Raw genomic sequence first — 13,179 nt, 5'->3', positions numbered from 1 at the left:
TTTGGAATTCTCTACTCCAAAAGGGGCTCAAGGGAGCGGGATGAGCCAAGTAGTTATGAGGAATGAGCCAATCATTCCTTTATTCCCACTGTTAGAAGAAGAAAAAGATAGGGGAAAGAAAAAGGTAGCTCCTGAAGGGAGTCAACCAGTGATGGAACCAGTTTTGGAGAAGGAGCTTCCCAGCTTCCCAGTATTATCATTCAATAATAGGAAGCCAAGCGAGCAAGAAAGAACGAGGTACGGAATGCCAGGTACGATGGGCGAAACTAGCGGAAAGGAAGGCTCCAGTACTGCAGATAAACCCCCACCTTATCGACCACCCCCGTTGATAAATAAAGGTGGAGGAACTAGTTGGAAGAAGCCCGAACCAAGGAAGGAAGCAAGTGCGGGCAATGACCGTAGCCCAAAAATCGAGCCTGCTCTTTTCGGTCATAATGATCTTCTCGCCACTCAGCAACTGAGGGAGGAATTAGCTGAGTTAAGAAGGGCGGTGGCTCAAAATGCTCAACCATGAGCTCGCCCGGTATTCAGGATTACTTATCAAAAGCCTTATCCTGAATATGTTGACGAGTTAAATCTATTCCCTCTCAACTTCAAGATGCCTGCATTCCCAATATTCACAGGTGAAGATAGCAGCGTGTCCTCCAGAGACCACATTTTTAAATTCTCCAATCATTGTGTGGCGTATAAGGACAACCCAAACTACAAGTTGAGGTTGTTTGGGAATTCATTAGCAGGGTCAACATCTCAATGGTACTCTCTATTGCCCCCTAACTCTATCGTCAACTGGGGGCAAATGGAGATGGCCTTCCATGAACAATTTTACAGAATAGAGCCAGAATTGACTATCAACGACCTTGTTGAGGTCAAGCAATATGATCATGAATCTACTGAGGACTTCATGATGAGGTTCAGATTAACAAGGATGAGATGCCAATTCCCCATCAATCAAGCGCAGCTCATATCGATTGCTCAAAGGGCTTTGAAATTGCCTTTGAGAAAAAGATTTTATGATGCATAGTTTAATGAGTTGCAAGAATTGGTGATTGCTGCCACGAAGTATGAGAGGCTGTTGCAAGAAGAGCAACAAGTGAAGCACACTTCCAAAGTTCCTCATTTCTACAAAAATAAGGCTGCAATTCATCGGGTGGAAGTGGGAGAAGCCAGGTCAGAGCATGAGGATGGCCATGATGAAGAGGACGTAGACGTGTGTGCCGCTGAGATGACCACACCTTTCAAACCATTGACGGTAAAGGGGCTAGTCCAGCCTGTCAAGGATCAGAAGGTCGTTATGAACGATGGTGGTTTTGTCCCCATAAAACCACCCAAGTACCAGAGCTATTCGTTTGATCTATCCAAGACACCTGAGATCTATGAAGAACTGGTACGGGCAAGAGTAATCTTGCCCGACAATACTAAGAAAATGCCCAAGCCGGAAGAACTCAGGGGGAAAAAGTATTGTAAGGTGCACTATACCTTTAACCATTCCATAGTTAATTGTGTCCAGTTTAGGGACTGGATACAAGATCTTATAGTGAAGGGAAAGCTGTTGCTTGAGTCGCCCCAAGCCAGTATGATGGTAGATACTAACCCTTTCCCTGAGGCTCCTATCAATATGATCAACCTCATTTTACAAGAGCCAGGGTCACCATCGGGCATCGCAGGGAAAGAGAAGGGCCCAGGTCGTCCCAACACCTTTGCATGAATAAAGTGCCATGAAGGGGATCAAGGGACCTAGATCAGGCCCTGAGATTGGTGTTAGCAAGGGCAAAAGAAGAAAGAGGATTAAAGGGGGGCAAAGAATTGCCCAAAGTCAATATAAGCAGTACCAAATAGCAGAGCAGGAAGCAAATTACATGTTCATTCCAATAAAAGAAGAGTCACAAATCATCCTATTCTAAAAAATTTAATCTTCACATAGGGTGATTATTCGGGAATGATATGTTTGCATAATGGTAAATATCCTACTGGGTTCGGCCAAAACAGTATGGATATTCACAAGTTGAGACCGAGCATGCTCTAACTCCGAATTTGACTTCTCCACCCCTTCAATTTGATTTTCAAGGGTATCTAGAAGAGTTGCTTGTTCTTCTTTAAGGGCAACCAATTGTTCCTCCAGCTCTTGGATTTTAGAAGTGACAACTCTGACCCTTTCTTTTGTCTGTAAGCTTTCTGCCATCCTCCAATCAATTTGAGCAGAGGTGCTTGATTCTTTCTCCATGAAGCATTTTGCCCGATTAGCCTGTCTGTCCGCTCTCTGATATTGTTCCCTAAGGGCTCTCAAGTTCTCAAAGAAGGATAGAAAAGAATCATGTTGAGACTTTGATAGCCGACCGGTTTTGAAAGACTCAGTTATGATCTTCTCCAAATCACAAAGAGCCCTGAGGCTGAATGAAGAGGTGAAGTCCTTCCTTGCCCATTCATGAAGGACTCGCTTTTGCTTTGAAGAAATAGGGGTAGCTGAAGATTGTCTTGAGGATTTCAACCGCGTCTCAAGCCGTCCAAGTGCTTCGAACAGTCTGGGCAACTTAGCAGGGCGTGGAGGTGTGAAAGAAGGAGAATCATGCACTGCAGCTTCCTCTAATGAAGGAATGCCCATTGAGGGGGCAATTTCTGCCTGCCCGACCTGCTCAATTCCAGAAGGGGGGATCGCGGTATCTCCAGAAGAGTGAGGATGAAAGCGCTTTGATTTGCGGACCAGATGGGGGGAAGAAGTTTCTCTTGAAGCTTGCTGTAGAAAGCCAAAAGACCAGGTCAAGACAATTGGAATATGATTTGAGGCAAAAGAAGATTTGGAGAGATGAAATATACCTAACTCAGCCCTGGGGTTTCACCAGGAAGATGACTAATTCTTGTTTGGCGGGAAGGTTCTTCACCACCAGCATCACCAGCACCACCAGCAGGAGAGTGATGAGTTGCATCTGAACCTGTACCAGTGCCCTAGAGGTACCCAGAGATAGCAGTAATTGTCAGTAAATAGAGCCTAAGAGAAAGAACAAGGAGAGAATACTCCCATACCTGAGTTTGGTCTTGAGGAGGAGAAAGAGGTTTATCAACTGTCGGGCAAGCAAATACCCGCGAGATTGCTACCTCTGAAGCTACAGGGATCTCAGGGACTATGGGTTCATTATCTGGAACCACTATTGAAGGGGGTGGCTCATATACTGGAGAAGGCTGTGGAGAACATAAGTAAAAGTTAGTTGGGAAGCAATGCGCAGAAGTTCAATATGAAATATGCGACTCACCAAGTTACTATCTTCATCCACGAAGTGCAGCATAACTCCCGTGGATGGATCAAATTGAGAAGAAGGGGTTGCATCTAGAGCAGTAGAAGAGGTCATAGATCTCAGAGGAGGGCCATAACAAGGCAAGGAAGCAGATGCTCCAGCCTAACAATATTCAGACATTAGGTCCAAAAGTTAGAAAATTATCCAAGAATTAGAAGAGAAGAAAAATCACCTCTGAAGGGTCGACCTGAGAAGGAGGTAGGCTTGTCTCTCGGGCAAATTGTGGAGAAGCTTCGGGCGGAGAGAGCTTTTCCTTTCTTGCGGCCTGAGTCAAATAATCAGATTTAGAGTCATATAAGAGCAAGAAGAGGCCTAAAAGAAAATATATAAATCATACCTCAAGTTCTCTGAGGGCAGTATTTTGCAGTTCTTCGGCCTTTTTGAGCATTGCAGCTCTTAGTGGTTCCTCCTTAGAAGCAAGGATTGGTCTTTTAGATGCTTGGGGCCCTGTTTGCCGGTGATGGAGACAATTAGATAAAAGGGAAAGGTAACAGTTTGAAGAAAAACAGAAACTCACTTGAGGATTCTTGCTTCTTTCTGCCGGCCTCAGGAACTGATGGGGGTGATAACTTAGGAGGAGCGGTAGTTCTTGCTCTCTTACTTTTTCTAGTAAGAGTTGGTCGGGTGGTTTTGGGCAGAGGTACTGGATCAGGATCTGAAGTCTTAGTCACCGTCGCTTTCTTTCGCTTAGGTGCTTTGATAAGAACTTCAGGTGTTTCTTCAGCTCCTGAATCCCCAAAGGATTCTGAGACATCTGCACCCTCCCCAACCTTTCGTCTCCCAGCTTCTGCAGCAGTTCCATGAAGAATTGCAGCATCAGCCGAGTCATCTTCGGATTCAATGACTTCTGATTCAACATCCACTGGAGCTGCAGAATTCAGCAAAAGTAAGGATAGAAGGACTTCAGAAGGGAAGCCAAATCGAATTGAAAGAGAAGTACCTATCAGAAGTGACCGATTCTTCTCTTGAATCATTTCCTTCCAATTTTCAAGTTCGCCCGAGCCAGGGTATGACTTAAGAGAAAGTTGGTTGAAAAGGCGATCGTGGGTCTCTTTCAAATCTCCTCCATACTTCTTAGTCCATTTGTCTTCCCACCAAGAAGAGAAGAGCGAGGTGCACTCAAAATTGAGGATAATGGACTTTCGGGCCGCTTGACTCATTACGTCAAGACTTCGTCGGGCAGCTCGGAATGTCACTTCAGATGGAGTTGGTAACCGGAAGGAAGTGCCACAATGGACAGAGTCGAAGAACGGGACATGAATGGCCTGTCTAAATCCTAACTGCCTGCTGCAGAAGTTAGGATGGTACACTTCCAGGCCTCGGTCATATCTATTGCCCCGAACTCCCCAGGCCAGGTCTCTCAATTGAATGCAACTAATAAATTTCTCCCTACAAAAGGGGGTAGCATCCTCGCCAGGGGCATCTTGAAAGACTTGGTCAGAAAACCAAGGATATCTTCTTAGGACCGACGCACCCCATTTTAAATCTGACCGAGTCCTGCAAACTCTAAAGAAATAGAAGCAGGCGAAAGTTGAATGATCTATAGGGGCAGCTTCAGCCAGGATTCGGGCAGGGGCCACACCCTCAGGGAACTCCAGATTAGCAGCCCGAAATTCCGGAAAGTACCATTGAAGCCAAGTTTGTATCATCCATATTGGTCCATTCAAATTGGTCTCAAATGGCTCATCTTGAGTCATTTCAAAAAGAAGATGATAAAGGTAGGAAAGAAGGTATGGACCTGTAGCTACGTCATCAAAGTTATGGAGAGCTTCTACTAGGGGGATCCATTCAACCCTCACCCCTTTAGATTTGTTGGGGAAGATGTGCTTGTTGAGCCAGTATAAAAGGAAATACATGTGCTCCTGATTTTTATCAACCCGAGGTGAGCCCACCCCAAAATTCTCCTTTACGAAGGGGATGAATCCTTTGAAGGAGGTCCCATAACTCTTGAAAGTTGGAGAGTTATAATTCAAAGAGAGGAAGGCGGCTGAAGAACTTGAGCTTCCAGTGGCAGAGGACTGAACCTAATCTTGAGTGACGTCCACTATCCTGCCCGAGGGCCTTAAACCGAAAACTTGAGCCATGTCAAGAATTGTGGGTGACATGGGGCCCATACGAAAGTCAAAGGTATTTGTGCCCGAATTCCAGAAAATGAGGGCAGAAACAAGCAGTTCGGGCTTGGGAATAATAGTGGTATTCGAAAGCATGATTAACTCATAAATTCCATTATTCATCCATTTCCTCTTAAAAGTAGGCTCTAAATCATCAATCCATTGAGCCCAGGCAGGATCATTCATCAGAGGAAAACCCCGACGATATGATGACCATTTGGAGGAAGAGATGCCCGACCTAGCCGAATAGGGATTTGGGGAAAACCAGTTATCTCTAGGCATGTTAATCTCCACCACTGAAGGGACCCGAGAAATCCAGGCGGGACCCAATGATTGTACCCCATGCACCTCAAAGAAAAGCTCGGAGTGCAGACCTGCCCGAGGGCGATGCAGCCCATTGAGTAGACGACGCAGAGTGGCGATTCCTTCCCCAGATTCGTAAGAGGGCTGAGTTTGGCTAGATTCCGCAGTCATTTGAAGGAGTTTGAGAAGGGAATACTAAGAAGATGATCTGGGCAAAAAACTTAGAGAAATATTTCTTGTTAGGAATACAGGGGATCGAGGAGTTCAACCGGCAAGGGATTCGTGGGTTTTATAAAGAGTTTTTTGTTTAATCAATATTGGCGCTTGGAATTCCAGGCTAAACATTAATTGAAGGGGGCACTGTTTGGATCAAAACTTGAAACTTTGGGCTCAAGAAAGGAGTTGGCCCAAAGGGAGGCCTGAAAGGGAAGATAGCCGGAGCCCAGTCAAAGCCTAGAAGGCAGGAGCAGGCCTTTTCTGACTTGGTGCAGCTCATGAAGACCACTTGCTTACCTACCCAAAGGCCAAGTGGTGTAGATTGATCAGCTACACAGCCCATAAAGCACTTTATGGTGGCATTGCATGTAATATAGCTGATGAGTCATCACCCTCAAACCGCATTCGGGCAAAGCTGCTGCTACCAAAAGCCAAGCCAAGTTGTCTATATAAGAAGAAAGAAAATCCAGGATTAAAGACACTCAATCAAACAAACAAATGCAAGCACAAACTCTGCTCAAAGCCAGATTTGCCTTCAAAACAAAGCTGTAGTCAGCCTTCATCCCTTTCGGGATAAACCTCCATCCCTTTCGGGATAACCCTCTCTTCAACCTTTTGTAATAGCTCTGCTACCTTGTTCAACCTTGCTGTAGTATCGATTCATCTTTTGTAATCTCTCTCTCTCTACCTCTCTAAGCTTTCAGACCTTTGACAAAACTACAAAGATAGGAACCTGCAAGACGAGCAACCTTACCCGATAAGGTTTAACCTTGCCCGACCTTCTTTGCTTTGGTTTTGTCTTTTCAAATATGTTGTATACTTCCAGTTATATGCGAGTTATTTCTAGCAACATGATTATTAAGAGGCTTTCTCAGTACTTGAATCCGATTTGAATATATCGTTAGTGTTCAAACCAGATCCAAGTCCTAAGCCATCGGGCATGTAAATCTGATCAGTTAAAAGTCCTTGGCCTCAAGGCATAAAAAAAGAACCTTATGTGGACTTAACCCATCCACGACAGTCCTTGATAAACGAGAAGTCCGAAGTTACTTGGGGCGCAAGTAATCAACCTACCTTCTAGTTTTCTTTCTATTATATCATGATTACCATAGAACGTTTGAGCATGGAATGAATTTTAATGGAAAGCCTCAAGGCCTACACCTAAGGCCCCACAAAGGCATCCATTTGGATTCATTCCGTTCAGCGATCTAAAGAGTCTAAGTATAAGAATAAACTCTGATGGGAAGCCTCAAGGCCTACACCTAAGGCCCCACAAAGGCACCTATTTGGGTTCATTCTACTTCTTGGATTCGGGTAATCAGAAGTATAATAGTTAGAAAACTCCTACAATCACAAGAACAAATATGATGCGTTCGAGCACTGGTTTAGTTATTTATGGGAAGCCTCAAGGCCTACACCTAAGGCCCCACAAAGGCACCTGTTATAACTAACACGGTTTCTTGGATACATACATATATACAACTAAAGTACGACTACCATGTTACATCTGCCCTGCTAAAGATGGCAGTGGCACGCCTGAGCACCTAAATGTTAACCTTGATTGTGAGCCTCAAGGCCTACACCTAAGGCCCCACAAAGGCACCTCTCAAAGTTAACGATGTCCTTCTCTTTCAGTCTTGCCCGAAGAGTCTTGCCCGACGAGACTTGCCCGACGAGACTTGCCCGACAATGCCCGACAGCGAAGCAAAAGCCCGACAGTAGCCCTCAACCGGCGCCAACCTCCAGGGGAGCTGTGTGCTCGTCGGCCAGGAAACATCCCCGACGGAAATTCCCGCCACGAACATAATGTAGCAAGGAAGAACACCAAATCAAGAGCGGAGTCTCATATGGAGTCATTAAAAAGGGAGAGGTCTATATTTCATTAATATCAACCTCGATGACAATTTAAACTCACTCAATCACCGATACTTAAAATCAAATACACATTTGTAATTTAACTTTGGCACTCTTGTTAATACATATTTGTGACTGAGCAGATAGCATGGATAAATCTTTAAAAAAATTTAGAATTTCAATCAGAGATTTCAATGGCTCTGACGTCGGGCTTCTTCTCCTCCGCCTTTGGAACAGTCACACTCAGAACTCCATTCTCCATGGCAGAATTAATCTGATTGACCCTTGCATTCTTCGGAAGCTGAAACCTCCTCAAGAACTTGCCACTGTTCCTTTCCACTCAGTGCCACTTGTCGTTCTTGTCCGCATTCTCTACGTTCCTCTCTCCGCTGATCTTAAGCACCCTGTCGTCATCCACCTCCACCTTCACCTCCTCTTTCCGAGACAATTCAGGGAAGGTGGTGGAGAGGGATGAGGAGGAAGGGAATGGGAAATCCTTGAAAGGGTCCCACAGATTGAAGGGAGAATGGGTCGAAGATACTGTTGCTTCCTAGTCGGGAGTTGGGGATGAGCGACATTGTGGAAAAAGTGATGGGGTTTGTTTGGATACTGAGGAAGTTTGTGGAATTCTTTTGCTTGGCTGATTGCAAAAGAAGTGGATTTGGTTGCGTATTTATAAGGAACCGACGACGAATTATCGAGTAAAGACTTTAAGGATTGAGGCTGGAAACGTTTGTGCGAGTTTCTCTCGAACTTTCTAGGACGCTTGAGAATAATCTGTACTCGTACGACATAGTTGATGACGACGAATGGTGGATCATTTGGGGGTATAATACGTTAGGGAGATGTACAGTGCGGGGGCTTCGACAAAAACAAAAAAAAAAAAAAAAAAAAAAAACCAAGTGCGGGGGTAGTATGGGCCGTTCCATTTAATCGGACGGCTGAAACATAAGATGCCGTCTACGTTATAAGCGGCTCGTTTGATATGTGTACGGATTATTAATAAACATTATATTGACCTATTGATAAATAATAATATCAATGTTATATTAACAATATCTACTATAAATACCAATAACATATTGACTAGGTCTGTCAATTTCTGACACGATCCGTTAACTAGGCACGAAATTAATAAGTTTTCGGATCGACACGATAACGAATTAGGTCGTTATCGGGTAACTCGATAAGCACATGTTAAGATAACGGGTTGGTCCGGGTATACACGTAGGTAACCCAATACAGGATAAGCAAAATATTAATTTAATAATTTTATATACCCCTAAAAAATACTATAATAAGTATATATATATATATATATTATTTATACTCCTAAAAAATTATAACAATTATATATATATACACACACACACTAAATTAATTTGATGACCATTGGATCGGCTAAGATTTAATCTCAACCTTCCATTGTCCATTAGATTGGAGCCCAAACTATCCTTCTCTCTCATTCACTCTCGATCTCTCCAGACTATCCGTCCATTGTACATTAGACATATATGTTCTTTCTTGGTGGCAAATGAAGAGTTTTCATTTTCTAATACTTTCTCAGTTAGCACGAGATGTGTTAACAATTCCCATTTTAGCTATTGCATCAGAATCTGCATTTAGTATTGAGGGTAAAGTACTAGATCAGTATCGTAGTTCATTGTTGCTAGAATCAGTTAAAGCTTTGTTGTGCACACAAGATTGGCTCTTTGGAAAAAGGAGGTAATATATTTTTATGTGGTATAGTACTATTGTTTTATTTCTTTTCATAGTTATTTTGGTAAACTTCTCATAATTTGAATGACTTTTAATGTTTTGGTTTTTCTATACTTAGTTTATGCGGAAGAGAGTTCTGATGTGGAAAACCTTACTGAAAACATCATCAACATAACTCTTGAAGGCAATAGACCAAGCCAAAATTCCAATATAATTTCTCCATGATGATCGATGAAAATTGAAGGATTTTGTAAAAGGAATAATATGCAAGCTTTGAGTTTTAACTTCTGAGAAATGCTTCATAATCTTGAAAAGAAAAACTCCTTCATTTTGCATATCCTTGCAAATTTGATATTTTGCAGTAGACTAGCACTGTATTGATGCTTTTTTATTAGGCTCTTATTTTGGAGTGTAGATGTAGTACTTAACGACAAATGTGTTTTAATGTTTTGAAGTAATATTTATGTAGCAATGTGGTATGTGCAAATTTAAGAAAAAATAATATTTTTCTTAACGGGTCATAACGGGTGTTATGCTCGTAAATTCACTATTATATATATAATAATTCACCTTGTTTACACTTTTTTTTTACTCTTCTACATAGGTTTTACATTATATTTGTGTTTTGTAGGTTGTAACAAGCAAAGAGTGCAAAAGGAGCTATAAAAGGCTTTTACAATCCTATGTCATCAGCACAGCCTGTGCAAAGCAGTCGAGTTCGTGGATTAAACTGTATTGACTCGGGAAGAACCAGGAGATGTACCATATATGTTTAGAAAGCCATGGATGTCTATTTTCCATTGAATTTTACGGTTCTTGAATATCATTTTTCTTGAGAGAGTTATGGAAGTTTTAGTACATGAATGTCGGGCTACGCGCGAATACAAAATTTTCTACAATTGTTATCAACTTGGCAGATTAAAGAAGGGTTAAAATTCCTATTTATTAGGAGTTTTAACCAGTTGGAAGAAGCCAACAAGTCTGGAAGGAAATAAATAAGAAGACTAATAAGATTGAACTTTAAAGCCCATTGAATTAGAATGAAAAAAGAAGGCTAATTGCCTTGTCGATTACAACTAGAAGGAGACTGAAGGAGGATCCCTAATCAGACCAGCAGGGGGCGTGAGATATAAAAAAACAGAGAAAAAACAACCCACATCAGAATGGAGAAAAATGAAGGACCAGAGCACTGTTCTGCAATTCATCATCGAAGCGTTTCTTCTTCTCCTTTTACTTCCTGTTTTGTTTGTCTTTACTTCCCATTTAGATTATGAGTAACTATATTTCATAGTTGGGACTTGGTTGAAGTTCTAATCATGTTTCCTTGAGTATTTTCGATACACTTTTGTTACAAGATAATTTGTTGATGCTTTAGTGATTAATTCCAGTTTTAATTCCAATCTTATTGAGTTATTTTATGATTGATCACCATAGAATAGCTTTGTAATTGAGCTTGTTTTGTGGGTAAATTTGGATGATCGAGTCTTGTACCTATGCCGAGTAACAAGAGAACTAGTTACGGTTCTTGGAATTCATTATCATGGATAACCGGAATAGATACCATGTTCTGGGATTCGTGTGTTTGTCGATTTCCATTGTATTATCTTTCTTGGAGTGCAACTTAGTAGATACCATGCTAAATACTTCGAGAATGAAAAGAGTTAATGTAGACACCCATGCCTAAGCTGTTCAGGGAAATCAATAGCTTAAGGAGTAGATACCATGCCTTTAGGTTGACAAACGTAAAGCATCAAAAATATGTTTTGTATCATAGTGTATATCGGTTGCTTAGGCGAAAAAGGTTAGAGATGGAAGTCAAAGTCCTAACCGTTCAAACATCGTTTTCAAAACCCTTATTGCCAATTACTTTTATTTGCCTACGTTCTTTATAATGTGTTTTTATACTTAAACTTAAGACATCGCAAACTATTTTGTTAAACCTTGCATATTTGCTAGTTTTGTGAATTAATTAATTTAAATTGTTAGGAATCATACTCTAGATACATATTAGTGCAATCCTCGTGGGAATGATCTCGTACTTGCTTTCTATACTATGTGTTTGATCTTGTGCACTTGCGAGTTTAAAACGTGCAATTAGTAGCTTAATATTTAGGTTGCTAAATGCATAAAAAGTTTTTGGCGCCATTGTTGGGGATTGTCCCTTAATTGATGTCTAGAATTTGTATTTCTAAGGTCATTTTTTCCCTTCTCTTCTTAGTTAGTTGTAGTTTAGGAGTCATCATTTTTATTTTAATTACTTTTAGTTATTTATCATTGTTTTATCTTATTGCATAATCTTTTGTGCGTAGTTTCTAAAGTTTCTTTGTTGGTTTTGCAGTGCATTCAAGGAAGATGCTCACTCCATCTAGCGATTCTTCCCATTGATCATGAGCTTGAGCATACTTTACGCAATTTGAAACAAGCGCGAGGGCAGCGAGCTAAGTCCAAACCAAAAATGGCTGACGAAATAGTTAATCCTAGAGTCCCAATGCGGGATAAGTCCAGCCTAAGAACATCTTATTTCCGTCTTGTATTGTCTTACAACCTAATGTTGAAGGGAACATGCATCTATCACCGCAGGTGCTTACCATGATTCCCCATTTTAGTGGAAAAGCAGTGGAAGATCCTCATCTTCAATTGACATAATGATTTTTACAATTTTTAATCTCGCAACAATGTTCAGGCAATAATTTCTTGTCTCATCTAAAAGCCAATCTTGATCCTTAAGCACTTTCAAGATCCTTAAGCACTTTCAAGCTAATTACCATTACCACCTCAGATAATACTATGATTATTAAAACCATAATAATTATTAGAAAGTTATTAAAAATCATGGATGTTTGGTAGGTCTTTGTAATTGGTTTCTAACGATCCTAGCTAATTGTTCGTCAAGTGTAAAAACAATTTAAGTGGTGAAAGGGTCCAAAATTCGTATCCCAACTCCACCTTTGATAAAATAAAAATAAAAATAAATACAACTTAGATTTAAACAGGAGTTATTAATGTTGTGTTTGGGTAGTTATTCTTTGGTTTCAGGCATTTGAGCGCTGAGCATGAGACCTACAAAAGCTACCAATAAAGAGGAGCACTCTAGTCGTAGTCTTTGATTTCAGAAGGAAATGGAAATTCTAATTTCAATTGCCTCAAAAATTGGAGAGTGCTTGGTCACACCAATAGGAAAAGAGTTTGGCTATTTGATTAATTACCATTCCAACCTACAAAATCTTGAGGGTGAGATAAACAAGCTTTTTGAGAAGAGAGATGTAGTGCAAGGATTGGTAAATGCTGCCAAAAGGAACGGTGAAAGTATCAAACCTGATGTCCATAGTTGGCTAAAGAATGTGAACAACATGATTCAAAAAGTGTCGCATTTTGAGGATGAAATTAACAAGAAAATGCGATGTATGTATCGATGGAGCTTGAGTCGGAAAGCCTCTAAGATTACAAGAGATGTTCTTCAGCTCCAAAACGAAGGAACATTTGAAAATGTGGTCCAACCTGCACCTCCACCAGAGATATGGTCAGCATTCAAAGAGGGTTTTAAGGAAGTCTAGAATGGTAAACATGAATGAACTGATAGAGGGTTTGAAGAGGGAAGAAGTAAGAATGATTGGGATTTGTGGATTGGGGGGTGTGGGTAAAACCGCAATGGTGAAAGAAATCATCAAGACTGGATAAACTGAACCTGT

The 13,179-nt window shown here is 41.2% G+C and overlaps 2 protein-coding genes and 1 pseudogene across 2 annotated transcripts; 2 read left to right on the top strand and 1 right to left on the bottom strand.

Annotated features, from left to right (window-relative positions):
• Positions 1 to 796: 796 nt before the first annotated feature.
• LOC139191147 (uncharacterized) lies at positions 797 to 1,705 on the top strand. The gene is made up of 2 exons (XM_070811708.1): positions 797 to 865; positions 1,022 to 1,705. The coding sequence occupies exons 1-2, from the start codon at positions 797 to 799 to the stop codon at positions 1,703 to 1,705; spliced, it is 753 nt and encodes a 250-aa protein (XP_070667809.1).
• A 6,062-nt stretch (positions 1,706 to 7,767) lies between these two features.
• LOC114821094 (18.5 kDa class I heat shock protein-like) lies at positions 7,768 to 8,543 on the bottom strand (annotated as a pseudogene).
• Positions 8,544 to 12,609: 4,066 nt separating this feature from the next.
• Positions 12,610 to 13,044, top strand: LOC139191146 (uncharacterized). The gene has a single exon (XM_070811707.1). It carries the CDS (start codon positions 12,610 to 12,612, stop codon positions 13,042 to 13,044), a length of 435 nt encoding a protein of 144 aa, XP_070667808.1.
• The last annotated feature ends 135 nt before the right edge of the window (positions 13,045 to 13,179 follow it).

Source organism: Malus domestica, chromosome 14 (assembly GCF_042453785.1).
Source record: "Malus domestica chromosome 14, GDT2T_hap1".
Lineage (NCBI taxonomy): Eukaryota > Viridiplantae > Streptophyta > Magnoliopsida > Rosales > Rosaceae > Malus > Malus domestica.
This window is presented reverse-complemented; position numbering and strand designations above follow the sequence as displayed.

Bases quoted from the DNA above. Each gene is read 5' to 3' on its own strand.
- LOC139191147 (XM_070811708.1), top strand. From the start codon at position 797: ATGGAGATGGCCTTCCATGAACAATTTTACAGAATAGAGCCAGAATTG. The intron at 866-1,021 runs GTCAAGCAATAT...TATGATGCATAG, and splicing joins CTATCAACGACCTTGTTGAG to TTTAATGAGTTGCAAGAATT.
- LOC139191146 (XM_070811707.1), top strand. From the start codon at position 12,610: ATGGAAATTCTAATTTCAATTGCCTCAAAAATTGGAGAGTGCTTGGTC.